Source organism: Motacilla alba, chromosome 7, assembly GCF_015832195.1.
Source record: "Motacilla alba alba isolate MOTALB_02 chromosome 7, Motacilla_alba_V1.0_pri, whole genome shotgun sequence".
Classification (NCBI taxonomy): Eukaryota; Metazoa; Chordata; class Aves; order Passeriformes; family Motacillidae; genus Motacilla; species Motacilla alba.
In genome coordinates this window covers 36,496,296-36,523,881 of record NC_052022.1, presented here as the reverse complement: position 1 = coordinate 36,523,881, position 27,586 = coordinate 36,496,296, and the positions used below count along the sequence as shown (strand labels likewise).

Genomic DNA, 27,586 nt, shown 5'->3' with positions numbered 1-27,586 from the left:
GACTGTGATTCTGCCTGGCTGTAACAGCCTTAAAAAAGGCTCAAAACCAACAATGTCTTATTCTATGAATCCCTGTGGAAGTCAATGGGAGTCTGCTTAGAATGAGGACGGTTAAATAACATCAGGACCTGACCCTCTTGCCTGTAAATGCAAAACCGCTCAGGGAAAGGAGAGATCAGTCAGGGAAGATCCCTAAGGGCTTTGTGATCTGAGATAGCTGAGTGTCTATCTGGAAAGGAATCACAGTGTTTGGAAAGCTGGTGAAGATGTGCTTACATGCAGCATTGGTGCCCTTGGTGATTAAATAAGAGTTCAGGAGCATGATTTGTTATGTTGAAAACCCCTTAGGGAGCTCAATTTGCACCTGTGCTGCTTTAAGAATCTTCTTTTCATTCCTGAGAAATTTGGATAGTTGAATGAGCAAAATCCAGGATTGCCAAGAGCCCTTTGCATGTGTTTTCAATCACTGCACAGAGGTGGCAATCATAAATCCAGGTGTCAAACTGGAAATAAAATGTTATCTCGGAGTTTGTGGTGATTTAGAAAGCAGAATTGGTGATCTTATCAATGCCTCTCTGGAGATGTGACACCAGGGTTCAAGTGGCCTTGCTGTTTCAGATACCTGAAGACAAGATTTATCTGTGTATGGGAAATAGATGAATCCAGGGGCTTCCTGCTGGTGCCCCCCAAAGCCATGGAGCTGCCTCCATTAATGTCAGCACACTCGTAAATTCTGAGCTTGCACTGAAGGAGGCAACTTCTGCCACTGCACAGAAGCTTCCAGAGGTGTCCCCTGCCTCCTGTAAATCCATGGACACCCAGTAAAGTAGATTAACTGCAGGTGGACTTCATAACAGCTGTCCCTCCTTTGGAATTAGAGGGCTTCACACCTCTAAAAAGATGACAGCATGGTGCTCCCATAAGCAAGAAAGGCCTGAAGGGGTTTTTTGTTGTGTTTTGTTTTAAATGGCTTTCAGGTTAGGTAGTTGATTCCAATCTATGGGAAAACAGGTTGCAGAGCTGTTGGCTCCACTCTCCCCTGCCATAAACAAACAATTCTCTTGTTTCTGATAACTTATTTCCCCTCTATTAAAGGAACCCGGTGGGTTATTTGCTTTGCTTCACTCCTCCCGTGAGCCAGTGGTGCATTTGCATTCCATTCCCTAGCTCCCTCCAGCCCTAAAGATGCCTGCCAAAATTAGTCAACAGATAACTACACAGTGGAAGCTTTTAAGAACGTGTTAGGAAAGGCTTGAACATTACCCATTAATGTTTACAGCTCCTAATTATGTTAATTAATCAGTCTTGGAGGCTGTCTCAGCTGGGAGCCCAGAGGCAGGATTTCAGTTCCCACAGATGTTCTTTAAGTCTCTGCCATGGCTGCTTGCAGTGAGGAGCTCAGCATGCTCTGCCTGCCAGGATGTTTGTGCTGGGTCCTGGACAGCCTTTGCTGGGTGGTTCCTGCTGGATTTTGAAACTCCCAGCATCTGGGAGCAGGCTGAGCTGTGTTCAGGGAGAGGGATGCTGAATGGAAGCTGTCCCTGCAGAAATGCCTTTTGTTGGGATGCAGAGATTGCTGCCTTGGCAAAACCTGGGATTGCTGGCTCTGTCAGAAGCCAGAGGGGAAACTACTGATAGAAACCCTCCCCCCAGACACTGCCTTTTCTAATAACGTTTCTTTACTTCTGCTGAAAGACCAAGTTTTTGGGCAGAGGACACCCCAGGTTGTGCCATCCTCTTTCAGAGCTTCATTTCCATAATTCAGAGCTTGTCTTCACTCTCTTGAGGAAAACCAGAAGATTTGGCTAAGAGACACAACCCTGCAGAGGAATTCAGAAGGAGAATCTCCTTGTTTTGTGCTACTCCCAGAAGAATTTGGTCTGTAAACTGCACAAAGTACAAGAGGGCAGGTGAAGATGTACTCAACTCCAGGTGAGGACAGGAGAAGATATGGTGCAGGTACAGATCTCTTTCTAATTTAGTTCAGCTCATGCTCATCTGGTGGAATTAGCAGACAACCACTTATTTATCCCCATATCCTGATTTTTACCATGAGCTCACAGCTGCACCTACCTGGTAACCTCTGCTCCAGGGTGGAATGTTACCTGCAAGTGGTTTGTGAGCATGTGACAATCCTTTAATGATGACAGGGAAAACAAGTAATGAGAATTTTCATTAGGTGAAAAGAGAATGGTTGTTCACCCATCTACACATGGCTCTTGTGGGCAGCAAGTCCTCTCTGTGCTGAATATCAAGTGCCAAATACCAAAGAGGCATTTTTTTGGGTAGGTTCCTACAGCAGGAATGCCCCTGCAGTGTGGGAAATGGATTTGTAGAGAATTTTTAAAGTCTAGTAGAAGGTTTACATAGTATGTATTTGTATGTAAATACAAATTACAGCAGGAATTCCTGCAGGAGTTCCTACAGCAGGAATGCCCCTGCAGGAGTGGCAGAGAAGAAGGGAATGGTTTTTCCAGACTCACAGGGAAAGAGACCCGTGATCAAGGGGCTAGATGTCTCTGGTTGTGTTCCAAGGATCTTCAGGCTGGCGCTTGCTCTTGGACAACTGTCTGCTGGAGTAGCTCATGGTACCAAACCTGGTTTTTAAGCAATTTTCCCATCAGCTGTTGCATGAGTGGCTGCTGTCCTGTGTGGAGGCAATCCATGCTCCTGGGCTGCTTGGCAAGCAGTGCTGGCAGGTCGAGGTGAGCCAGATGGGACTGGAAAGCAATGCGAGCCCGGATGGGTTCGGAGCCGTGATTCCTCGGAAGCAGAGCAGAGGGGGTGCTGCTGTTGGCACTGCTGGGGTGCCATCCCTCTCTGCCCTGTTGGCCAGGCTTCCCTGCTGATGGATAGCCTGGCATCTTCACCACTGACTCCAAAGAAGCAGAGTGCACAGAGTGGGAAATGCGATACGGGCAGTGCCTGACACTGATGCCTCAGGTTTTAGCTTTTATAGTTTTCAGATTCTGTGCTGCTTTAGTGTGTGGGTCTGAGCTTCACATTAGGGGACACTGCACAGAGCAGGGAGACAAAACAATTCCTTCTCTACCTGGGCACCAAGGACAAATGATCCAAATCCCAGGCCCAAGAGCACAAACAACGTGGACTGGAGAGACGAAAACAAGGAGGATGGGATTCATAAGCTAAAGCTGGAATTGGACAATTAACCCCAATATGCAAATGGAGCAGAACTTATAAAAGTGAGAGACCCATCCATCTTGTGCCCATTTTGGTTCATCTTGGGTGCAGCCCTGGCTGGGCTCTTGTGCTGCCAAGGTGTATCCATTGAGGCTTCCTAATAAATCCCTACTTTATCCTTTAGCTCTGTCTGGCCTCTGTTCTAGGTCAGCCTTCACCAGGCATCAACACAAATGAAAGCTTTCCCTATTCAGTGGGGTTTCAGTGCAAAAACCTCTCTCTCCATTCACCTCCCTCCTGCCTCCCCCTTCCCCACCCCCTGCTGCCCAGGGAGCCCCGGGAACAGGAGTATTGGCAGTAAACTCAGCTCCACAAAACAGGCTGGGGAAAAAAGGGAAACAAAACACCATCACTTCCTATTTCTTTCTCTTCCCTCTGCATCAAAGCCCAGGCTGGCTGTCAGGAATGTTCAAAATGAATAAATAAAGCACAGGAACCCCCCCTGCTTCAGGAGGAGTCTCATTCACTCACCATGAAGCTTGGCCAATTCCTTTTCTGACAGTACTCGAGTCAGCAGGCAGAGCAAGAAGATCATTCAAAGCTAATCAGTAAAGTGTAAACCTATTATGAAAGCACATTTACCCCTCGCCGCCTCCTCCCTCCCGAAAACCAATCCCCAAATCTGTGGGAATAACACACAGCCTCCATAAAAGTTGCTATTACTTAGATCCCCTGTTATTAGGTCAGCGATGGCACTGATGAAATGCTCCCCAGAACTCCAAGCAGTGGTGGATAAATCCTGCCAGAAATTCATGGAGTAATTTGTTACAGCTCGAGGGCATGAGGCACAGCACAGCAGAGCCCGTGCATGAGGCTCTCCCCTGTGATTCTGGAGGCCATCTCTGGTAATAAAAACCTCATCTTGATTTCTCATCCTTTGTATTGATTTCTGTCAGAAAAGACTTGTCTTAGACAAAGATACTGCTGTATTTCTCTGGATAATAAAGGGATCCTTCTCCCCTTTTCTGCCCATCCCTTTTTGAAATTCATTTTAGGGATGACTCTAACAAGATTTGTTATTTGGGAACTGGTTTATTCATAGTGGGTGAAGAGATGAGAAGATGATGACTGGCTTTGCATATTCAGCACAAAACCCTGAATGTGAAATTACAGAAAAATGGGTTTGGTTTGGAAGAGGAAACGAAATTGAAGCGAAAACCCCAGCTCTGCTGTATCTTAATATGAAACTCTGTTATTAATTGCATGGATGGAATGTGTGGGACTCAAGTGATTGCCATCCAGACTCAGATCTATGTAATTGTAGCAACTGCTAATTTTGGATCATTTGGACTCCTGCTCTTGGGAAAAAAAAATAAAAATAAGAGCAGGTCTGTAGGTAAACCGCATGATGCTTCTTCACAAAGCTTTCATAAACAATTATCTTTCTTTTCTATATGGCTGGACAAGGCCACATGGAAATCTGGAAGGCTTTATGTGAATCATTTGCAAACCAAAAAAGAGCAGCTCCACAGAAGTCAACCCAGGTAAATTGAAGGACGGACGGACGGTAAGGCTGAAAAACGCAATGTTGTATCAAAATTATTTTATCTTCTCTGCAGTAGGATTGATATAAGCAACTGGAACAATTTCATTTAGTCTATTCCTTTGGGTTTTGCTTTCCTTGGCTTTTTTATAACCTCTCTTCCTAAGAAGCTGCTTTGGATCTTGAAATGACTGAAGCTGTTCCCTTGTGCAATGAAAGTGATAAATATTTACAGCAGCTCTTACAAGTTGAGAAATTTAATATGTGTTCATTCCTTTTGTAATCTAAGAGTAACTGTGCTGAAAGACAATACCTGCTAATTGTATTTTCTATCAGAGTCTTTTCAGAGTGAAGGATAAAATATGGAAGTCTGGCTTTATTTTCTACTCCACACAGCAAAAATTTATTCAAAAGAATCTTTGTTCCCCTTTATCTGTTTATTTAATAGACTATAAAAAATGGTAAACTCTGTCAAAAAGCCTAGTTGAAGAATAATTTATAAGCTACAATTAGCTGTTGATCTGTCAGACTGGCTTAGAGGAGAGCCAAAATATATCCTGGCAGGTAATAATTAATGCAAACCTTGACACTTCAGGCCTGGCCCTCTGTCGAGCAGGACACAGCTCCCAGTTCCCTGCCAGGAAAGCCTGGCTCTGCAGGATACACACACTCCCCTTGTGGAGAAATATGCTGATTTTTTGTTGTTTTTAAACCTCTTTTGCATGCCAGCAAATGTGTCTGAGGGGAAAGTGATTGTGGTCACTTAGACAGAGGCCTGCTGTGAAGAGCAGGACTCAGGCAGCTCTCTCTGGTTCCTCTCAGCTCTGTAAATCACTGCCTCACTCAGCCAGAGTCAAATGAGCTCCAGCACTGGGCCATGTCCAGCCTGTGCTGCAGCTGATGGCAGCTCTCCCACTGCCTTCACCAGGGGCAGAATTTCATCTGCTAAATCACCAAAAGAGCTTTTATCAATGAGAGCTGTCTGCTCTTGGCTGAACCATGCACTAGTGATTTTTAGGGGTCATGACAGAGAGTTCATTTGAAAGGAGACAATAACAGGGAGTATGATGGGCTTGGAGCAGCCTGGCCTAGTGGAAACTGTTCCTGCCCGTGGCAGGGGGTGGAATGAGATGAGCTTTAAGGTCCCTTCCAGCCCAAACCACTCTGGGCTTCTCTGAACAAACACTGACTGCAACAAGTGAGACACTGTCCCTCTGCCACCAGCAATGACCCTACAGACCACAGAACTGCACATCTTGAGCCAAAAACAGTCTTAAGCCTAATCAGACCATTTTGACAGAAAATGGTTAATAGTTAAAATATGACATTGCTCCAGGTGGGTGGGTTATTATTGTGCAAGGTTGGAAGGGAGCTGTTTTCTCACCCTGTCTCAAATGCAGCAGAGCAAGCCTGACTCGAGGCTTATCTCCAAGCACCCTGTGGGTGTATCTTAGTCCCATGTAATATAACCCCTTGCTCAGGGAATTATCCATAAAACTATCCAAGATCAGTTAATGGGGTGCTTAAATTCCAGCATCTGCTTTATCTTTGTTAATTTTCAAATCTAGATGAGATTCAAGACTACTGAACCTGACTAGGCAGCCCAGAAAAAGGAATCCTTGGAGCTTGTTTAATCAGGTATGTTCATATGCTGGGCTACTGGTGTGCCTCTCGCCTTGAGTCTCACCTGAATCTGAGATATAAATGTAGCAAGGAAGTCCCATCCTGCTTGTAAGGGCTGCAGAAAGAAAGCTCAGCACTTTACATGTCACCTTAGACAAGTGCATGAGGCTGAGGGCTCCCCTGAATGAGGCAGCAGGAGTTTTGATGAAGTGCCCTCTCAGCCATCCCTCTGCACCTCCCTCCACTGAACCATGGCTTCAGCTCCCTCAAATGATCCTTTGGATGGGTTAGGCTGCTGGTTGGCTCTGCTGTTAAGGGTCTCTGTGGACCAGATTTAACTTTTAATAGTGTCTCATAATGTCTTTAAAGAGGTTTATGGCTCAGCCTGGTTCTCTGGGAGACTGCCTGTTCCCTGCTAATCTGCTACAGAAACATTGCCATTGGTTCCTGCAGTATTTCAGGGAGTTCTCCCCCAGCTCCACAGCCAAGTTAATTGGACACAATTGACCTATGGTAGAGAATGACTATTAGGTGAGGAATATTAAGCAAAGGGAATAAGATCTTTCTGTAGCTCAGAACACGCTGGGAGCTGTGGGGAATGGCAGGAAATGGCAGCTCAAGGAGTGTGCAGAGCAGGCCCTGGGAGGGGGTTGATCCAAGGAATGGGAAAGCGCTTTGCAATAACTGAGGTTTGTAAAACCAGCAGCTCTTTCCAAAGGAGAGTAAAAATACACTGCAGTCTTGAGAGTCTGTAAGAGGCAAAAGTGCAAGAAAGAAGAGAAATAGGTTGTGGCAGACCTGTGAGAGTGCTGGTTTTGATCATTCTTTCTTTTTTAACAAACACTTCACTGTAGCACAGCTGCCCAAACCTGACTGAAGGAGTCAAGGAACAAACAGGGCAGGATTTCACCTAAATGCACTTGTGTTTCCAACTGGAAACTGCACGCTGAAGGCAAGTCCAGTGCCCCGAGCAAACACTGAATGATTAATGGGCGTGACACTGGTCCACAAGACAAATAAGAGCCCTGTGACATCCCTGAGCAGCTCAAGACACAAAACCAGTTTGCAGAGCAGCTTTATGCAGAGCAAATGAAGCCTTGCTGGCAAATCATGGCAGTTTTGGTTTCTGCTTCCCAATTTACTTTCACACCCTAATCCTCTGGATGGGGTAAATCCCACAAAATTATAAAACCAGCCCATATTCCTTAGGACAAGAGTTTCCAGTGTCAGAACTGCCAGTCTCAAAAGTTCTTTGGCTAAAGTAAACTTCCTGAGAGAAGCAGAGGTGTCAGCAGAGGGTTTAAAACTGTGTAAGTATGTGCTTAACTCTACTGAGACGTGAAGTTTCCCTGAGATCAGCAGAGTAAAGTTCCATTTGGGGGAGTGGCTCGAAGGTCAGGCCTCAAGAACAAAAGTGCTTCAGATTCATGGCTAATACCAGCAGCAGGATGGCAGTGCCAGTGACGTGATGTGATTTGCTATGGCAAATAATGGTCCTTCCGTCTCATGGAAGAGTGAGTTCCCTCTCTTAAACCTCGTGTAGAAGAGAAAAGTCACTGGTCCTGAAGTTTAGAGTGTGCTGCTTATAATTCCAAAGACTGAGCCCAAGGTAATAAGCAAGGTGAAGGTGTCCCAGTTGAGTATTTGTGGACCTGATCCACAGCCAGTGACTGGAGGAGCACCCCTGACCCCTGCCAGGAGCTCTGGTCTCCCCAGTCAGGAATCCTCCAGCTCAGCATTTGGGCTTTGCAGCTGGTGCAGAACTAACTCCTCACCTGGGACTGGCACCACTGCCTTAAAGATGGATTTTGCAGTTTGCAGGAACTCAAAATCAGGCTCTTTGGGGCAAATGGACTGGGTTAAGGGCTAAGTGTTTCTGCTCACCGGCACTCAACGAAGCACTGGGTGATCTGGTCCTGGAGGGTTTCCTTGATGTGGGGCCCCTCTGTTGTCTTCAGCTCATGCCTGAAGCAGAAGTCTGCTCTTTCCTGCACTTCACCTTGCAGGATATTTGCTTTCTGCAAACTGCTCATTGCCTCCAAGTCAGGAGGCAGACTCTGAAAATGAGAGGAGAAAAGAAAAGGTATGAATGAAAAGAAACTTAATATTTACTGGAATGCCAGGTTGACAGTGAATCTGAGCTTAATCCTTAATTTACTTGCAGGAAGCCAGGAAAAAAACCCAACCCTGTGCTCATAAAAAGTGCCTGGATGCACACAATGGTCTATTGTTGGTATTTCAGCATTAATTAACAACACTGCAATGTACAAAAACAACCTTTGCAGCGTGGGATCCTGGATCTCAACGAGACAGGTGAGAAAGCTGCTGTTCAGCAAATGCCAGCTTTATCCATGTCAGAAGGGTGCCAGAGAATTTTTTAATTGAATTTTCAAATGTCTGGACTTCCCATTGATGCTTTTTAATTAGCCAGTATTGTTTTTATTTTGTGCACTGAAATTTTTATATGCACACTGCTTGCTCAGTGGTTTCCTGGTATTTTGTTGCAGCTGGTCAGACTCCTTTAGGAAATCAACTTCCCTTGAGGAACAACAACAACAAGAAAGGAATAAACAACGCCCCCCCCCCCCCCAAACACTATAACAAAAATCACAGCTCCCCAAGTTTCCCATGATTTGATAACCTTGGAAAGAAGGGCTTCTCAGCCAGTTCCAAGTCTTACAATAATTTCTGCTCTGTGATTGATTTTACACATGTAGTGTGAAGAAGAAAAATGAAAGTCTTTCTGGTATTCAAATACAGAAGCATGAAAAAAACCCATCTGTGTGGGTGGGCTGAAACTTTGCATTTTTCAGCTTGCAATCATTGATAAAATTAAGATGTTCCCAGTGTTTTATAAGCTATTGCTACCTTGTAAGTGTAGAGAAAAATCCATTATAAAAATTAACTTGTGAACAGGCTTTTTGGTTTTAGGTTTTCTTAATTCTGGAACAAATAGGTTTTTTTCGTGTACTTGGGAATTATTAATCATATTATCTGATGGTGTATGGCAAATTTAAGAAGGGAAAAGAGGAGAAAATATGACAATCTGGTTTTGTAGTAGAATTTTATTTCTTTTCAAAGTTAGTGACTGACGTAGGTAGCAGCATGTGTGAACAGGAGCTTGGTTTGCATGAAAAAAACCCAATGTAATTTTGCTTGGGCCTTTCAACTTCAGAGCATACAGAAATTGTCCTTAGCTGGCACATCTCAGACTGATTCAGTAATGCATTTTTCTTGTTCGGGTGATGTATTTCCTGGTGTGCTCCAAGTCCCAATTCCTGAGGCCTCCCGCAAAGACAAAAAGCTCTGTCAAAGCTTTGGCCAGCTCATATTTAAGATCTGTTATTCCCTGGTTTTCTGTGCTTCCACCAGCTTCCAAAAATCACTAATAAATGCCAAGCAACTTTGGTTTCTGAGCACCCAGAGGGATCCCACAGTGTCCAAAGCAAGCACACAGGCCCCATTCAGGAAAGCAATTTACTGCATCTGGATGTGTGACTTGCACTGTGCTCCAGGAACAGGTCAAGGCCACCAGGCAGAAAATATTCAGGTGGAAATAAGAACAGCAGTGTGCTTCTGAAAGGTGGCTGCACATGTTCCCTCCCTGAATACGTGACCCCAAGTGCTGCCTTTTACCCTGAGATGTTACCTCTGCTCAATTCCCAGTTCTCAGGGCAGTTGAGTGTTTCCAATCTTCCCCCTCACCACCACCTATTTATGAGTATAACACAGCTACTATTGACAGTGTTTATTTGTATTTCACATTGTCTGCCTTGCTGATGTTAAACAAAGCCCAGGACAGCCAGATGTGATGCTGCTCTCTCAGGGGCTCCTTTGGAACCCAGAGGAGCCCTCAGAGGGCCTGTTTTCCAGACTGAGATCCAAAACCAACTCCTCTGCCTCCCTACAGCAATCCTCAGAGGATTCCTGAGAAATTCCCAGCAGATGGGCATGAGGATGCCTGCAGCTTTAGGGAGGCTCATCTGAGGCTCATGGAGAGACAGGCTCCTCTCCAGCACAGCCTGCACACTGAAAGGTGAAATGTCACCAGGTGGGCAGGGAAGGGTCAGCTCCTGCACCACCTGAACTGCTGGGTGCATGATCCCTCCCTTCTGCTCAGGCTCTGGCACTCACCTGACCCTGCAGTGAACCAGTTCAGCTCCCTAAAAAGTGGAAAATAATCCTTTTTGTCTTTTCCTCTCCTCCCACCTCCTCAAGTTACTCATCTCTCACTATAACAAGGTGGATCAGCCAGCCAAGGAGCAGCTGAGGGCCCATGCCACAGCAAGGGCAGTGGTGGCAGCGGGACCAGAGCAAGGTGGGGAGCAGCAGCACAGGCAGCAGAGCTCCTCCCTGCCATCCCAGAATCTCTGCAGCTCCCCTGAGCTGCTCTCCACTGCGTCTTGAGGGAGCCTTGCACGACCAGCTTGTCCCACTGTGAATTTATTCATCCTCCCTTTCAGCAGCCCCAAAGCCAGCCGAGGTAAGAGCTGTTTGAAGAGGCAAACAGGAGGTGCCAATGTGAGATCAGCAGAAGGAAGTTCTTATCTCAAAAAGAGAATTGCTACAGCCCATATCCACACTTGAGCCCAGAGTCAAGAAGCTGCTGTGGACACAGCCCAGGTAGCTCTGAACCAGCTGGCTCAGATGCTGATACCAACAAGGCCGTGGGATATGTTCTGGTTGGCAAAACCCAGCCGAGCCCTGGGTAAATATTTGTGCAGCTCCCTGTCTGAGCACCACTCAGTTATCAATACATCTGCCAACAGGAGTTTATCAGCTGTACTCAGCACCAGGGCTGGAGTGCAGACACAAACCTGCAGAACAGCTTATGAGAAGCTCTGTTGTATTTTTATTTTATTTTATTTTATTTTATTTTACTTTATTTTACTTTATTTTACTTTATTTTATTTTATTTTATTTTATTTTATTTTACTTTATTTTATTTTCCACAGTCCGTTTTACTACAAGAAAACAGAAGAAATGAGAATTACTTCTAGAACAAGACTCCAAGACTCCAGCCACTCACCTTCAATATTTCCCTAAAGAAAAAGCATGGAAGAGAACAGAAGTTGATAAGGCTGTATTCTCCTCTTTCCCCCCAGTCCTCCTGATTTCTTGTTTGGCAATAACATGCTCCAGCTGTGATGGGAGCAGGACATGAGGAGCACAGCTGGCTGTGAGAAATGAGGCCTGGAGGACTCAGGGCTGGCTGATGTGGAGCTTACACAGTGTGCCCAGTCCATGAGGGAAGAGCAGGAGGCCAGCAGGTGTCAGGAACCCAAGGCTGGCTCCTGTTCTGGGAGAGGAGAAGAGGAGGAAAGCACTGGCTGGCAGTGAGGACATCATGCCACGGGCGTTTGGATTTTAAATAAAACAGCACAGGTGAATGCACAGCTGGCTTTCTGGCTCTCTGTTCTGCCACTTTGAAATTAATGCAGTCATGTAAACAACAAATGAATGGGCTTGAGGAAAACAAGGATGAGGAGACATCAGAAGAATTGATGTGTACGTGGGCTTAGTGAAACGGGGACTATCTTTCTTGGACTGTAAAAACTGATCCAAGCGTGTGGATGCTCAAGGAAGTAAATTAATTGATAAAGCAGGGAGGGAATAAGAAGAGGAACTAGACAAAACTAAGTGTGGAAGGGAATTTAGCAACATAACCTAAATATAGACACTGGGGCAGCGGGAGCTGCTGCAGAGATGTAACAAGATGTCTAGAGGATGGAACTGTCAGTTCTCTACCATTTGTCAAGAATTTTCATAGAAAATGCTTTTCTTCTGTCGAGTAAATGATGATATAAAATGTTTTAGACTATGAAAACACTAAAAAAAAAAAGAAAATAAGCTATGAATAGCATAGGTGATACCTTCCAGCTTTGCAGCTGAAAAAAGCTGCTCTGTTAAACTTGTTTTATTTTGTCCACAGTGTTCTTGACCTAATCACAGAAGTATGTGTCACCCTAAACCTCACCAGCTTCAGAGTTTAACACATTCCTAACCCTGTTTCAGGAATGAGGAGCCAACTGCACAACCTGGGGCCTTGTGTTCATCTTCAGGTGCTCCTGGACCTTCAAAAGGAGACAAAATCTCTCCAACAGCCCTGCTGGAGGTTCTGTTCTCTTGCCAAGGAGCAGAACTCAGAAGAAAATAGGTCTGAAAAAGCTTTGGCCATCTGAAGATGCAAGAGGGAATAGGAAGCGAAATGGCTGGAGAGTGCCGAGAGAGGATGAAGTCCAACAGCCCCAGCAGGAATGCTGGAATCCCTGCAGGCCAGCCTGTGACCTGTGCCTTGCAGCATCATGGAAGAGCTTTCCATGTTTCCACATGGCTCTTGTGAAGCTCTGAAGTTATCCTGACTGTGCTTCCGCAGCCCTCTAATGTGCATGGAAGGAAGACAAAAGCCAATTTATTTCTAACGTCCCTTCTCTCAGCGCCTCTAATGTTCCTGCTTCTGAATCAAAGGGAGGCATTCTCCAGGAAGATGCTAATAAATAGCTTTTCCTTGGGGGAAGAAGCATTTTCCCATCTCTAAGAAATTTCTCTGGCCATGTGAAATTCAAATTTGTTAACTTGCCCTACAAACAGCAACTCATTTAGAAACAAATTACAAATATTAGATGGAGACAGTGAACTTGATAATGCAATGCTGCCACATCAGTTGTAGAATAATGCATCTTAATGAAGGCTTCCCATGTGAATAAACCATTATATTTACAAGCTTTTCACAGTTAATGACCCAGAACTGGATAACGAAACTCACATTTTTAGTGTGGTCCTCTGTCAGCAAAAGTATACATATTAATAATTGATGTTGCTGTAAAAATAGGACATATTATGAAGATTCCTGAGTTTGTGGGAAAATAGGACTACATGGTCCATTAACTTAAAAGGCTTATCTAATGTTTGATGGGCTTTGTCTTTAAAATCCTTGTTTAAATTAATAAGGCAAAATGGACATTTGTCTAAAAGAGAATTTTATTCCAACTCATCAGTCACGAGTGTGCTGCTAAGATTCTTCTGTTCTGTTCTTTACTCGTTCCCCAAAAGAATTCAGGTTTTAGAGAAGGGGATGATGCACCAGTGGAAGGGAGAAGATATTTCCTACAGCTCCCAGGTGAGTCAGTGGGATGAAGGACCATGTGGGTGATAAGGGGACCGGAGAACCTCCCATTTGGAGACAGGGTGAGGGAGTTGGGGATGTTCAGCCTGGAGAAGAGAAGCTTGTGTGGAAACCTCAGAGCCACTTCCAGTATCTGAAGGAGTTACAAGAAACCTGGAGAGGGCCTGGAGTGACAGGACAAGGCATAATGGGTTCAAATGGACAGAGAGTGGGTTTAGATGGGATATTGGGAAGGAATTCCTCCCTGGGAGGGAAGGGCAGGCTCTGGCACAGGGTGTCCAGAGCAGCTGTGGCTGCCCCTGGATCCCTGGCAGTGTCCCAGGCCAGGCTGGACAGGGCTTGGAACAGCCTGGGCTAGTGGAAGGTGTCCCTGCCATGGCAGGGGTGGCACTGGATGGGCTTTAAGGCCCATTTCAACCAAAGCACTCTGTGGTTCCACAGAACTGTGTCTGTTTTCCCTTCCCACCTCGGGGGTTTGTTTGCTCGGATCCCTTTCCTGGCTGGAAAGCCCTGCCTTGGTGCTGAGTCAGCTCCCCAGCAGAGCCTTTACTGTTCATTGTGAAGCACTTGGAGGTGTGCAGGCTGGCTGAGCATGCTTGGGGCTGCTCTTCCTCACACAGGAGGAGGAGGAGGAGGCCCTGCTGTGGAACTAACTGCTCCTCAATTGTTCCATTAGCAGGGCAAGAGGCTCGGTGGCAGTGAAATAAATACATTTCATTTCCCTCCACGTTGGAAGGCCAACGTCCCTATTATGCCTGAGAGGTAGATTTACTGCAGCTTTTATTACTGGGTACTTAATTTAGGACAGCTTCTTGTCGTAGGCCTGGAACAGCAGAGCTGAAGCACATGCTCTGTGGTTTTATGGGGCTTCAGGAAACGTTCTGCCACAGCCAGCATCACCCCTAATGGTAAGATTTCAAAAGATGGACCAGTTGTGTAGCATTTTTTTTCAGTACATTTACAGTTTGCTTCTCTGGGGGAGAAGCTTTATTTCCAAATATTTTTAAAGTAAGTAGTTGTAATAGTCACTTATTTTAACCAGCAGTGAAAGTGAAATTATTTTTTTTATACATTTGGATTACACAGGCATATAGACTAAAATAATTTCCTATCAGAGCAGCTGGGGTCTTGTTCTTTACTTACAACTATTATTCTTCAGGTGGAAGGTGTCTCAGCCCATGGCAAGGGGTGGAATGAGATCACCTTTAAGATCTCTTCCAACCCAAATCATTCTGTGATTCTATATTATGACTCTGCTGAATTTTCAACTGTGATCCAAACTGCACTTAAAAGTTTGCTAGAGGATTGGGCTGTGTCCTTGCTCTATTTCCTCAATATAATTTGTCTGGCTGAGGGAAGAATAGATTTTTAAAGAGGTCTCTTATCTTGCGAATCATAAAATCATGGAATGGTTTGGGTTGGAAGCACCTTAAAGCCCGTCCATTTCCAACCCCCCAAATGAAAATTGTATTAATAGAAGCTCCACAGTACACAAATGGTGATAGCCACATCAATTATATGGCTGAATTCCTAAATTAGGCACAAAAAAAAAAGGAACAAGTAAGCAAAATATATTGCATTCATTAAAGCTTCCCTACTCTCTGACTCACTCCAATGGCTTTGCCAATTAAAGTAATTGTCATATGCGTTCAAACAAAGCATTTGTGGTAGGAGGCCTTGCTAAAAAAATACTGAAAATGGTTGGTTTAGAGATTCAACTCATACATATTTAGAAATATATTTACATGTAACACCTTTCAGGAAGATAAAGAAAATTTGAAGGTTTACATAAATTTGGTTTTGTTTATTTCTGATACGATACCTGGGCACGCTGTTAAACTTGACTAAACATGGCGAGCATGTTTTGGGCTCTGAAAGGCAGTGATTTCATTGTTAGTATGACTGCAGCCAATGAAAGCCAAATTATTTAGCATTCTTTCTTCCCCGAGTCTTTCTGTTTCAAAAATAAGCAGGCTTAAAATTTCTATTGAAAACAGGACAGATTAGTTATCGCTGCTGAGATGTGAAATAACAGAGGACTTTGTGCTGACACCCAGGCAAGCAAAACTCATTTTAATCTTAAACTTGGCACAACCAGGCCTGATCTGCACCACTGCTGTAGCTGCCCACTCTCAAGAGCTGATGAAATATTTTAAATTTCACTTGATGGAGTTTGTAGTTTGTTAAATCCTGTGTAATGTTTATTTAGCCATAATCTATAATGTTTACACAGAAAACTATTCTGGGAAATGCTAATTTTTTTTCTGACTGGATGAAATGAATTATATTTATCAGGAATTCAGAGAAGGGGGAATGTTTGGCAGACTGTTTTCTCAGATATAAATAAAGCGTTAACCAAGACAACATGCCTAAATTTGGGTATGTTTAAAAGAGGTAAGAAGGAGAGAACAGCTTTTTATTTAACACCACACAGATCCTTTCATGTGAAAAGGACCATGGAATGATTTGGGTTGAAAGGATCTTAAAGCTCATCTTGTTTCATCCTCTGCCAGGGCAGGGACACCTTCCACTAGCCCAGGGTGCTCTAAGCCCCATCCAGGCAGGCCTTGGATATGGAGGAAGGAAGGATGTTGGAAATACCACATAGGAGAATCACAGAACAGCAGGTGTTACACCTCCAACTCTTTGGGAAAGGCTGGAATTTCAGGATAGAGCTGTGTAAGTGTAAATTCACAGCCATGAGACCCTAAACTGGGGATTGGCTCGTCCTGCAATGTGTTGGAAGTCTGACATCCTGGAAGATGTGTTTTTCTGAGGACCTTTAGGAGAAGCTGGATCTGGTGGGGTGAGGAAAACCTGATGGTGCAGTGGGAACCACAGCGGCTCCACACGGCTCATGCATCCTGCTGAACTGTATCCATTTGAGAAAAAAGACAGAAAGAACCCTGAGGCTTTGGGCCACTAAAAGGAGAATTCCTCAAGCTGTGGAATGTTTACTTTTCTGAAGGGATGGGTTTCTGGATGTGCTGCTGGGATTGCAGTTCTTCTGGAGAAAATGGAAGGAGGGGCTGATCTGGCTGAGCCTAGCCCAGGGAGAAGAGGCTTGGGGGAAATGTATCAGAGCACTGCAGGTGGAGAGAGGGATTTGTCTTTCTGTATTCTCTTTTCCTGGACTCCTCTAATTCCTGCTCAGCAGGTTTTGGGAAGGTAGTTTGATTTACTCTGAGTGGTGCAGAAACAACAAAATTCTCAGGAGGTCCAATAACAACTTTTACTTGCCAGCGTTGGAACATCCTGCCAAACTAAGGCACGTGGCAAACTTTAACTCCTCCAGACACAACAGAGGATTTACCAAAGCATTGACTGGAATTTTTTGGTCTGACTTCCAAAATATTTTGAGAAGAAGAAGGTAGAGCTGGACACAGCATAGGCTTGTTCTCTGTCATCAAACAAAAGATTAAATAGAACTGAATTCCAGAAAAGATACATAAACTTTTTGTGAAGCAAGTAGAGAGCAAAGAAAGTAACAGCCTCACCAGCGCCCAGCACAGAGGAGGCATCCCCTCCCTGCTCCTGCTGGCCACATTAGCCCTGTGACAGGCCAGGTGCCCTTGGCCAGCTGGGCACTCGCTGGCTTCATGTTCTTCCCACTTAATGGCTTTAAACCAACTGTTCCTCCAGTCCCCAACATCCTCCTGCTCTTTCATAAATCAGTCTGATGGCAAACTGTTTATCCTAATGTTTTAGGTTAAACCCAGCCTTTCCTCTTTCCAGTAGCCTGTGCTCTGAGATTAAAAGTATAACTTCCTGCAGGGAGTGCTGAGGGGGGATCCAGGAGCAGGCTCGGGCTGTTCTGCACTACCCTGAGACACAGCAGTTGCCAAAAGCCAGGTCACACAGCCAGCTGCACGGAGCTCTGCAGCAAAATTCAACAGTCGTAACCTCTGAACGGGCCTTTTAGTGACAGGGAATCCATAAATGCCAGAAGAACAGGGCAGTTTAAAAACCTGGTGTGTTAAATTGAGCTGGGAGGGTAAAACAGAGCAAGAAAGGCAGGTTTGCCCAGACAGCACGTCTGTGTTTTCAGACAGCTCAATGTGTTTTCTTGCCACATCAGTGTGGTTTAAACACAGCCCTGTGCCTGGAGCAGTGGTTCTGGTGGTCGTGCTGGAGCTGGCAGTAAACAGCCCTGTGGCAGGAATGTGAGGAAGATCAGGAAGCAGCTCAGGATACAGTTATCAAGATGTATGTGCTCTTAGGAGGCTTGCTTCTCTTCACAAATTAAACTGGGACTGCAAAGTGTGATTTATCGGGGCTTTGGAGAATGTGTGCTGAGGGGATCATGCTGTTTCTGCAATTAGGCTTTAATAAATAATAATAATAATAATAATAATGAGGCTTTATTTTTGAGCCAAGAAAAATCTCTCTACCATAGGCTTGTTCTCTGTCATCAAGCAAAAGATGAAATAGAATCGAATTCCAGAAAAGATACATAAATTTTTTTTGTGAAGCAAGCAGAGAATAAAGAAAATAACACTGAATTAAGCAAAAGACTGGACAATTCTTGGGTTTGACACTTATTTTCCTATTTTTTAGGCCAACACAATTGGATTTTCCCAGAAATCTTTTACACAGAACTTCAGATGGATCAGCTCTTTGTGCAAAGCAGTCTTTGTCTGAAAGTAACACAGACATTTTTTTTAAAAAGCCCTAATTATAAGAGAATTTATATTTATTGCAACAAAAGTCGAGTCTCCTTTGGGATGGACTTGGAGTAATGGATGGTTGGGTCTTCTAATTTATCTAAGTCATGCAGCATTAGAAAAGCAAATTCAACATATTTACACATGAAGATCTGTGGTCATTTTTTAGAGGGCTGACGTGATCATACATCAAAGGGACTTGACCTTTGGAGCTCCCTGCCTATCTATCAGTGGGAACCAATGCCTGCTTCCTTTGGAGACCAGGGAAGGGAATGCAGCATGGAAAGGAAAAGGGAACAGAAAATCCCTGGAAAGAAGAACAGGATTTTTCAAATTTTATTTAGAGTTATCATTTTTTCCTCACATGCTTTGATTATAAACTTGATAAAGAGCAATGAGTCAGAGTGCAGAGGAGCAAACATCAATTCTCTTGCTTTTAAATGGAGGTCAGGAACTGAATGCACTCGATGTGTTTGGTTTTAATTCCCTTCATCCCTCTGATGATATAGATTACACGATGCTCCCCATAAACCAGGCTGTTCACATCCTAGTTTCCAGTTCCTCCCACACTGGCCACCATGAAATGAGGGCTTGGCTGTGAACTCTCAGATAACTGATGCCAGATTTAGATTTCCTTCCTAAGGACTCGATAGAAACGTCGTGGGATTTGACAGGAAACAATCCCTTGTTCTGTAAAAGGTGCCCTTTCTAACTCATTTTCAGTACATCCCAAGTATTTAGGTCTGCGCTAATTAAAATCTCTGTGAATTTTGTCTTAAACAGAGGCAGAATTTGCACCTAAGGTTCTGTTTAGCTGTTGGAGACCAGCAGATACTAAAGGCAGTAATCCCTAAGGTATTACCAGTATTTAACATGGCAAGGCTTAGGTAAATGTACATTTTCCTTCCTAAAGGTGAGGTATTAATGGTATTTTTAACTGATGTGGGATGTATTCTCTAGGCACAATCAGTTTTCAGAACCCTACAAAGCAGCTAAGGGCAATTCCACTGCTGGGCAAGAACATCCCCCAAAGTGCCTGGGAAAAGCAGAAAGCGTGTTTTAAATCAAAATTAAATTATCAGTTTATAAATTAATCACTTAAGAACTGTAGAACATGGAAACATAAATAAACTTAACAAATGCAGAGCAGTGCTGGATGTTTCTGTGATGTGCTGCTGCTTTACTAGAACTTAACTAGAGCTTGGTACAAGGGCTGTGCTGTGTGAAAAATGGATTTGTAGAAAATTTTTAAAATTTGATAGAAGAAGAATACACCTATAATGTATTATAATTAAGAAATAATTAGCTTATAATAATCACAACAAATTATAACATCTGTATTATCTCACCCTTCACATAAAACTAAAAATAAAAGTTTTTAAAACACCTCTCAGTTACCCCATCTCTAAATCAAAAAAACCCTTAATCCAACAGTGCTACTGCAGCTGGACTTGGGTGAGGCTTGACACCTGTGCCTCCAAAAACTCGGAGGGGGGGCAAAAAAAAGGTCAGCAGTAAAGAATTTATCCTATTTTGGGTGTTTGTTGCAAGGCAGGGGGTGAGAGGAACAGATTCCTTGTGGAAAGGGTGCTGTAATTTTTTTCTTTCACCCCCGTGCAATTTAACTGACCATGGGCAGCTGTTCACTTCCCTGTGCCTCTGAAGTGTGATGTGAGGAAGATTTTGATTATTTTTATATGGACTTAGAGAAATACTGATGGATTAGCGTGCCAGTTCTTAGGTTTCCCTTCCCTGCTCGTGACACACACAGGCAGTGGCCTGCAAAGGGGTGGGAGAAGAGGATGCTGCTTCTTTAATTTAATTGAATATTAGGAAAAATTAATTCTTTTAGCCCACTCTAAGGATTGTCAAGCATTGGAACAGGCTGCCCAGTTAAGTGGTAGAGTCGCCATCCCTGGAAGTGTTCAAAAAATGTGCGGATGTGGCACTTGGGGACATGGGTTAGGGGTGGGCCTGGCAGTGCTGGGTTAATGCTTGGACTTGATGATTTTAGAGGGCTTTTCCAGCCTTCATGAATTCTACTCCAGACATAAGGCAGCTCACCAGTCTTGAAATCAGGACTGAAAAGCCGATTAATAAAATTTCCTTGCTGATCATGCCTCGGTCAAATTCCCTGGAACCCAGGGCAAATTCTCCACAGGCAGTTTCCACATCTGCCACACACATTGGAGAATGTATGGACAGCACAAACCCATTCAGCAGAAGACAAATTGTGCTACTCCTGTGCCATTTATCATTTCAGCTGAGCTCTGTATTCCTTGGAGACTCCTTTTAAAATAGGAGGAATCATAGAAATTAATTTCTCCTCTTGGGCTGAATTATAAAAGCCCGAAGAACAAACAGAGTGTGGCATTTTGTGTTCTGGAGGCACAGCCCCACTTACCATGCCCAGAAATATCATTTCCTCCTCTCTCAGCCTCTCTGTTTTCTTGCGCTGGCTGTGCCCACGCCAGACCTGGATTGTAAACAAAACTCTGATGAGATAAATGGGCCTTGGTACAGCTTCCTTTTCTGGGGCAGACACAGGAAAAAACAAATAGAGGAAGGAAAGGCACAATACACCATTGAAACTATTGCTTTTTAACAGGTTGCCATCTGCTATTCTTTTTTTTTTTTAACAAATTTTGAGGTTTGTTATCCCCTCATGCTGCTCTGTGTGGCTTCTAAAAACTGTCACTGCTTCATGAAGTTCAGACGTAAGATTCAGGCTGAGCTCCTGCTCTCGTCAGGCTCAATTGCCTGAATTATTCATGTGCAAGAACTCTTTGTGGAATTTAGCACTGACCTCCCTCCGTCCTTTTTTCTAGATATGGGATGAACTCTTCCCCTGGAGATCACAGAAAAAGGCATGAATTCAGAGATGCACTGAATTCCAAGGGGAGGCCAGAAAGAGCAACTGAGGTCATAAAAATCAGAATGGAAAAACAACGTGTACGTTACAAAGTCATCCTCCATTGCCAATGCAGGACTAGTTCCATTGATCTTACATCTGGGGTCCTGTCTCATTTTTTTAAGTGGTTTAAATGATGTATTTCACCTTGCTGGACACCCTAAAAAGGGTAATTTCAGAAAGCTTCCCATCGTGTGAGCTGTGTTTCTGCCCTACAGCTGCTCTCCTGACCAAAATTTGGCTTTGCCAGAATTGTTGCTACACAAGAAACTCACCTTTTGAATGCAAGTGGCAGCATCATCCGGACTTTTACCCATCTCTTGCACCTCTTTTTTACTTTGCCTTTTCTCTTCAAGGTAAATTCTCCTCATGAACGCTGCTCGAGCGCGGCCCTGGCGAGCCCGTTCTGCCACCTGGATCACTCTAATGCCCTCCTCAAGTGTCATGGCTGTGACAGCTTCCTTCAACAGCACAGCCAAAAAGAAAAGGAATCAACAAAGGAAAGTTATGTTTTGTAAATTGCCCGCCTCAGTTAGAAAATGATATCTTAGGAAACAAAGAGCAGAGACTCCTGTTGATGTGTGAGGTGGAAAACCTGCTTTGCTGGAAAGCCACAGTGGCTCATGCAGTCCTGCTGCACTTGATCCATTTCAGTGGAAAGACACAACCATGGGGCTTTGTCCTTCTAAAAGAAGAATGCCTTAGGCTGTGGAATGTTTGCGTTTCCTTTTCTGAAGGGAAGGTTTCAGCAGGTGCTGCTGGGATCGCAGTTCCTTCGATGAAAATGGAAGGAGGGAGTGTTCTGAGTCAGAGGGGAAAAATGGATCAGAACAGAAGGGACTCCCCCTTCTCACTCCTGAGAACCCTCATGCTCCCCACGGAAAAGCTGAATTAGTGTTTCTCGATGTTCATCTCCCAGCTGGAGGCAGCTCATATTTAATTATTATATTGATATTGCGTGGCACTTACTTTCAGCAGGGCTTTCTAGGACACGATTACACAGAGTAGATTTCCTGAACAGAATCACATAAACCATGTGCACAGCAGATTCCTGAGATGAACTCTGCTGGTTTTGATTTATGTTGGAGTGCTCCTAACAGCAGTGCCACGGACATGGAGAGCTCCAGTTGGTAACACAGCAGCCAGGATTTCCTGAGAGCTGCAGAAGTGCTGACAGCCCTGCAGCAATCCCAGTGGTGAGTGAGCTGGAAGTGCAGCACAGCACACTGGATTTGCACTGGGTCGGGTGATTTTATTGCTGTTTATTGAATCCTCTGTAGCAGCCTGGCAAGACACAGCTGGACCCTGCCAGAGCCTGGTGCTCTGGCTGAGCTGGCTGCTCTCTAGACAAACTCATCCCTAATGGAAGCCACGCTGGAAAGGGGCAAGAGCAGAACTCTGGGAAGCAAAAAGGCTCCAGGATAAACTGTGCTGAAACAGGATCTCCCCAGAGCAACATCAGGAAAGCAGAAGAGCAGAGAACTCAAACAGGGGAGCTCTGCAGCTGCCCAGCAAAGCCTCCAGCAGGGAAGCCTGTGCTCTGTCTCTGCAGCCTGCCTGGGGCTGCTTCCATCCCTGGGGACTTTCCCTCTGTTATTTTGTGGGATCAACACAGGCACAATCACTGCTGGAGAATTCAGGGCAGCAGTGTGACTAAGTGGGCCATCAGCACTGTCTCTTATGGCTACAACATCCATGAATCCAAGTTATCCAGGCATGTAGACACAGTTGTTTACTTCAGGGGTCAACATGCCACTCCCAAAAGGTCAAAAGTATATCAAACCCAGAGCAGCCTTCACTGCAGCACTCATGTACTTGTCTGTAATGACTTTTGCTCTGCCAAAACTCAGTTTTCTGCTCCTCCCAGCAGCTGCAGCTCTGTAGCTGCACGGGGAAACTGCACTCATTGTTCAGAGCTTGCAAACAAGTGAATGCCAACAGTTGTGCTGACCTGAACTCTGAGTTCTGCCTGCTCCAGTGAGGAATCCTGGGCCAGGACAGCTTATTTTCAGTAGTGATGCCTCAGGTTTTAGCTTTTATAGTTTTCAGATTCTGTGCTGCTTTAGTGTGTGCACTGCTTTAGTCTGAGCTTCACGTTAGGGGATGGTGAGCTCTCTGCACAGAGCAGGGAGACAAAACAATTCCTTCTCTAGCTGGGCACCAAGGACAAATGATCCAAACCTCACACCCAAGAGCACAAACAATGTGGACTAAAGAGAGAAAAACAAGCAGGATGGGAGTGCATGGGCTAAAGCTGGAACAGGACAATGAACTCCAATGTGCAAATGGAGCAGAACTTACAAAATTCAGAGACCTCATGACCAGTTGTCCATTTTTGTGACCATTTTGGTTCATCTTGGGCGCAGCCCTGGCTGGACTCTTGTGCTGCCCAAGGAGTACCCATTGAGGAGATCCTTTTAATAAATCCCTGCTTTATTCTTTAACTCTGCCTAGTCTCTATTCTAGGTTAGCCTTCTCAAGGCATCAGTAGGACTGCTGGCATGATGAGGGTTAGTTAGACAAATAAAGCACTGACTTGGCCAAAGTGCTGCTCCCTTTCTGACGCTCTCACACACAGAAAGCAGAGCAGAATCATTCCAGTCTTACCCAGCTTTGAGATGTGACTGGATGCTGTTTGACAGGGAAATCTAAGGTTTCTTTCTGCTTGTGCCTTATCTGTAAACACACTTTTACTTCCTCACTGCTGTAAAAGCACTTCTCACTTCATGTCTCACGTTCAGACACGTGTGGCTGTGAACTAAACAAATCAAACACGATATGTAGGTATGGGGTACATTTACCTGTTCCAGCAAACCAGCATTCAGCAAAATCTCATGCAGGTATTTCTCCCTGTCCTGCAGGATTCCCAGGTTTTCTTTAATGAAATACTTTGGGATGGGTATTTCTATGTCTTCCTGGAGGAAGAAAGTCACAAGATGCTTTTTAGGATTGTATTTAAATCACATTACTGATTAATTGAACACCTCTACAAAGCAATAAAATAAAGACAGAGGTTGTTGAATATTTTTTGAGTATTGGGGAATTTGACCTTTGTAACAGCTGCTGTTATTTTTCAATTACTTTAGACCTAATTCAACAAAAACAAATAAATCAACCCAGTTTGTGAACCACGTGAGCCCAGAAATCTTTCTTCTTATAATGGCTCAATTACATTATTAAATTGCTAAAATATTTGGCAGGGTTGCTAGAAATTTAAACATGATTTCCACCAAGCTGAATACCTTTGGTTGTGTGATCATCCCACTTCTTGTTTTAATCAACATGAAAAATAGATCTGTTCTCTTGCCATTTTTTTTACCATTATAAGGAACCAAAGCATAATTCTAGAGTTTTTAATAGGTATTTTGAGCTGTAGACAAACTGTCTGCCTGTGACTGTGGTATCTCAGACACTTCTTAAAATCAGACATGTCCAGAAGTGCCTGTCTTTACTAATTTCTGTAATTAAAAAGATGTAACTGATTTACATTTCTCCCAATTTCACTCCCCACTCCCTCAGCTGCACACTGAGGGACATCCCTACCATGACACCGCAAGAAAGCTCCCAAGTCAGGCTGTTCTTATCCCTGATGATTTTATCAGTGCAGAGGTCTGCTCTGATAAAGTTTCTAGATATTTGTCTTGCTAAGCTCCCTGTTTGCACCTTCCAACAACCCTTGGCAGTGGATAGAAATGACTATATTCTGTACTCTGAGTGCAAATCACTCTGGGTGGACTAAAATCTGGAGGTATAAGAAATCAAGGGTTTGCATGGACACCCTCCTGGAGGATGAGAGGATTTTTAGGCTGCCAGGGAGCAGAGTCAGTGTAGAAGTATCTCTGAGGTCTCACCTGGCCTTTAATTCCAAGTGATTCTGGACTGTGACTTTTACTGACTGGAAAAAGGAGATCAAAGCCCCAGTGCCAGGCTGGAAGGGGTGGGGAGCCTGTTTCTCTTCCTAATCTCTTTTTGGGGCCCAGCACTGAAAAGTCAGGCTTGGGATGTTTAACCTCAAGTCAAATTTGTGGCTTTTTAGCCACTCCCAGCTCCACGTGGGATTTATGGATCCAAATACCTTCACAATTACCCCAGGAAATGGAGTGACAGGATGCTGGAAGGCAACTGCACAAAAACACAAGGTACAGAACTGGGGAAATACGAAAGCTTGGCCTTGCAGTGACACAGTACAAAATAGGCAATACCATCACATAAGATATAAAACTTTGTGTCCTCTGCCTTCAATCCTGCAGGATTTTAGCACTGATAATAAAAGGAAAGGAATGACTGGAGATATCCTTTCTGGGCAGATCCTTTGAGAAACAGGATTTATTTGTCCAGCAATTTTGTTCTGTTACCAAGTATATTTTAATATTTTATTAAAAAGAACACCCCATAAATCTATATTCTTATCTAGTATGGAAAATGTTTTCTTTGAAAAAACCCTGAAATCTCCTCAGTGATTGATTTCTTTTGTGGTAGGTAGGTATGTTATGCCCTCTTAAAATTAAGGTGTGGTGCAGGAATTTGAATTTATGCTTGTTTTTGAGGAGATGTCAGGCATGACTCCTCAGACTTGCCAACTTTTTTTGCTGCAGATGGATTTACTGCTGAGTCATGAAAACAGCACTGTTAAAGATTTCAAAATATTATTTGAAGGATTGTTTTCCCTGGAGATGTGTTTAAAATAGTTTAAAACAGTGCCTAATGTTGAAGGTAAAGGGCTGGTGGAAATTCCTGGCAAATCCTCTCCTAAATTTGCAGATGTGCAAACAGAAACACGATGCAGATCGCAGATGTGATGCTATAATGATACCGGGAGATTTATTTCGGAGCTGCCATCCTAAAAGAGCAGGAATTTCAGCTGGTTTTAGGAAAGCAGCGGTACCTGAATGTGACAATAGATGGAGCTGTCTGCGAGAGAAGTAACCCTCTTTGCCAGCTCGTTTTTCCTGCAGCTTTTAAAGCACAGCTTCCACACTTGGCCTCATTGTCATATTCACGGCGCTGATTTCACCGTGCCACGAAGGGCAGGCTGCAGTGGACTCCACTTCACTTATCAGTGGCCCATTTTCTATCTCACCCCACATTAAAATCTGGCAGAGTCAAGCTCCTGACACTTAACAGCAGAGCTATGAAGTTATTACTGACAGAGAGTAGGTTTAGATGGGATATTGGGAATAATCCCTTCCTGTGAAGGTGAAGAGACCCTGGCACAGGGTGCCCAGAGAAGATGTGGCTGCCCCTGGATCCCTGGAAGTGCCCAAGGCCAGGCTGGATGGGGCTTGGAGCACCCTGGGATGGTGGAAGGTGTCCCTGCCCATGGCAGGGGGTGGCACTGGATGGGCTTTGAGGTCCTTTCCACCCCAAACCATTCTGAGATTCTATCAATACAAATTCGTGTTGTAATATGCAATCATGGAATAAAATTGAAAGGGATAAAGGGTAAAATTGAAAGGGATCACAAAGGGTCATCTGGTCCTACCTCCCTGCTCCCAGGCAAAGACTCCCCTCCCTGGCTGAGAAAGGTGGGTGCCATCTGATGCCAGCACTCCTGGCACTGCACAGACCATTGCACTGTCAAACCCCTCAAAATTATGGTGGTGACACCAGCTGGGGAGCCATCTGCTTCTTTCAATATTGCTGCTTTAGATAGAAAGTGTCAGGAGAAAATAACTTGTGCCCCAGAATCCCTTTCTAAATGTCCCAGAACCCTGAAACCATTTGCGATCACCCTCAGACTATGTGTTACCCTTTCCCTGCCCTCTGCATGGAAGATCACTTGCGTGGGGCGTGAAAAACTTGCAAGTTTCCTGGTGACCCCAGAGAGGCAGCAGGCAGGGCTACAAATAAAACACTTCCAAACAGAACCCATCTTTGCCATGAATCAGCTCCCAGTGCAGGCAGCCCTACCGGGACACGCTGCAGCTCCATCAGGATGCCAGCCATGGAGTGGCACTCGGAGTTCTCCAGGGCCACCATCTCTCTCTTGATCTCCAGGATGCGGCCCATGACCCCGTCCAGCGCCTGCCGAGCCGCCGCCCGCTTCTGCTGGTGGATGAGGTGGTCGTGGGCCTCCTCCAGCTTCCGCAAGATGGCCAGGTATTGGACGTAGGCAGTGGCCAGCATCTTCATCACTTTCTCAAGGTCCTCCTGTGGCTGGAGGAACTCCTCTCTCTCTCTCTGGAGCATGGTGTCCAGCTCTCTCTGGGTGTCTGCCCACATCTTGCTGTAAGTGCTGGTTGGAAAGAGGAGAATTTTGTGTTAGCCTGACATGAGTGAGCACACGGCGACGCCAGGGCTCTGTGGGTGTGGATTTCTCACAGAGCAAGCCTGGAAGCGTCAGCCATTACATTTATAATGCAAAGTATTTTGGAAACCATTAGCAGAAGTTTCTGGGTTTGTTTTATTAAAACAAGCTTAAAAGTTTAAAACTTTCCAGCTTCACTCTAAAAGGCTTGAAGCATCCTTCAAGTGCTTGAAGTTACAACCCCCAAGAGTGCCAGGAGTTTTATTCAGCTGTGCTAATTGAGAAGATGGTTTAATTGAAAGGGTGTCTCCCTCCAATGCCTTTTAGTAGG

At 44.5% G+C, this 27,586-nt stretch overlaps 1 protein-coding gene across 2 annotated transcripts in view; it reads right to left on the bottom strand.

Annotated features, from left to right (window-relative positions):
* Positions 1–27,237, bottom strand: part of IQCA1 (IQ motif containing with AAA domain 1) — an 89,742-nt gene extending 62,505 nt beyond the window's left edge. For both annotated transcript variants that reach the window (XM_038142629.1, XM_038142630.1), the window contains exons 1-5: positions 26,919–27,237; positions 23,810–23,923; positions 21,284–21,469; positions 20,502–20,573; positions 8,192–8,364 (exon numbers count right to left, since the gene is read on the bottom strand). In XM_038142629.1, coding sequence (XP_037998557.1) covers positions 8,192–8,364; positions 20,502–20,573; positions 21,284–21,469; positions 23,810–23,923; positions 26,919–27,230 — 857 coding nt within the window. In that variant the 5' untranslated portion in view covers positions 27,231–27,237. The remainder of the gene's footprint in view (positions 1–8,191; positions 8,365–20,501; positions 20,574–21,283; positions 21,470–23,809; positions 23,924–26,918) is intronic.
* Positions 27,238–27,586: the final 349 nt, after the last annotated feature.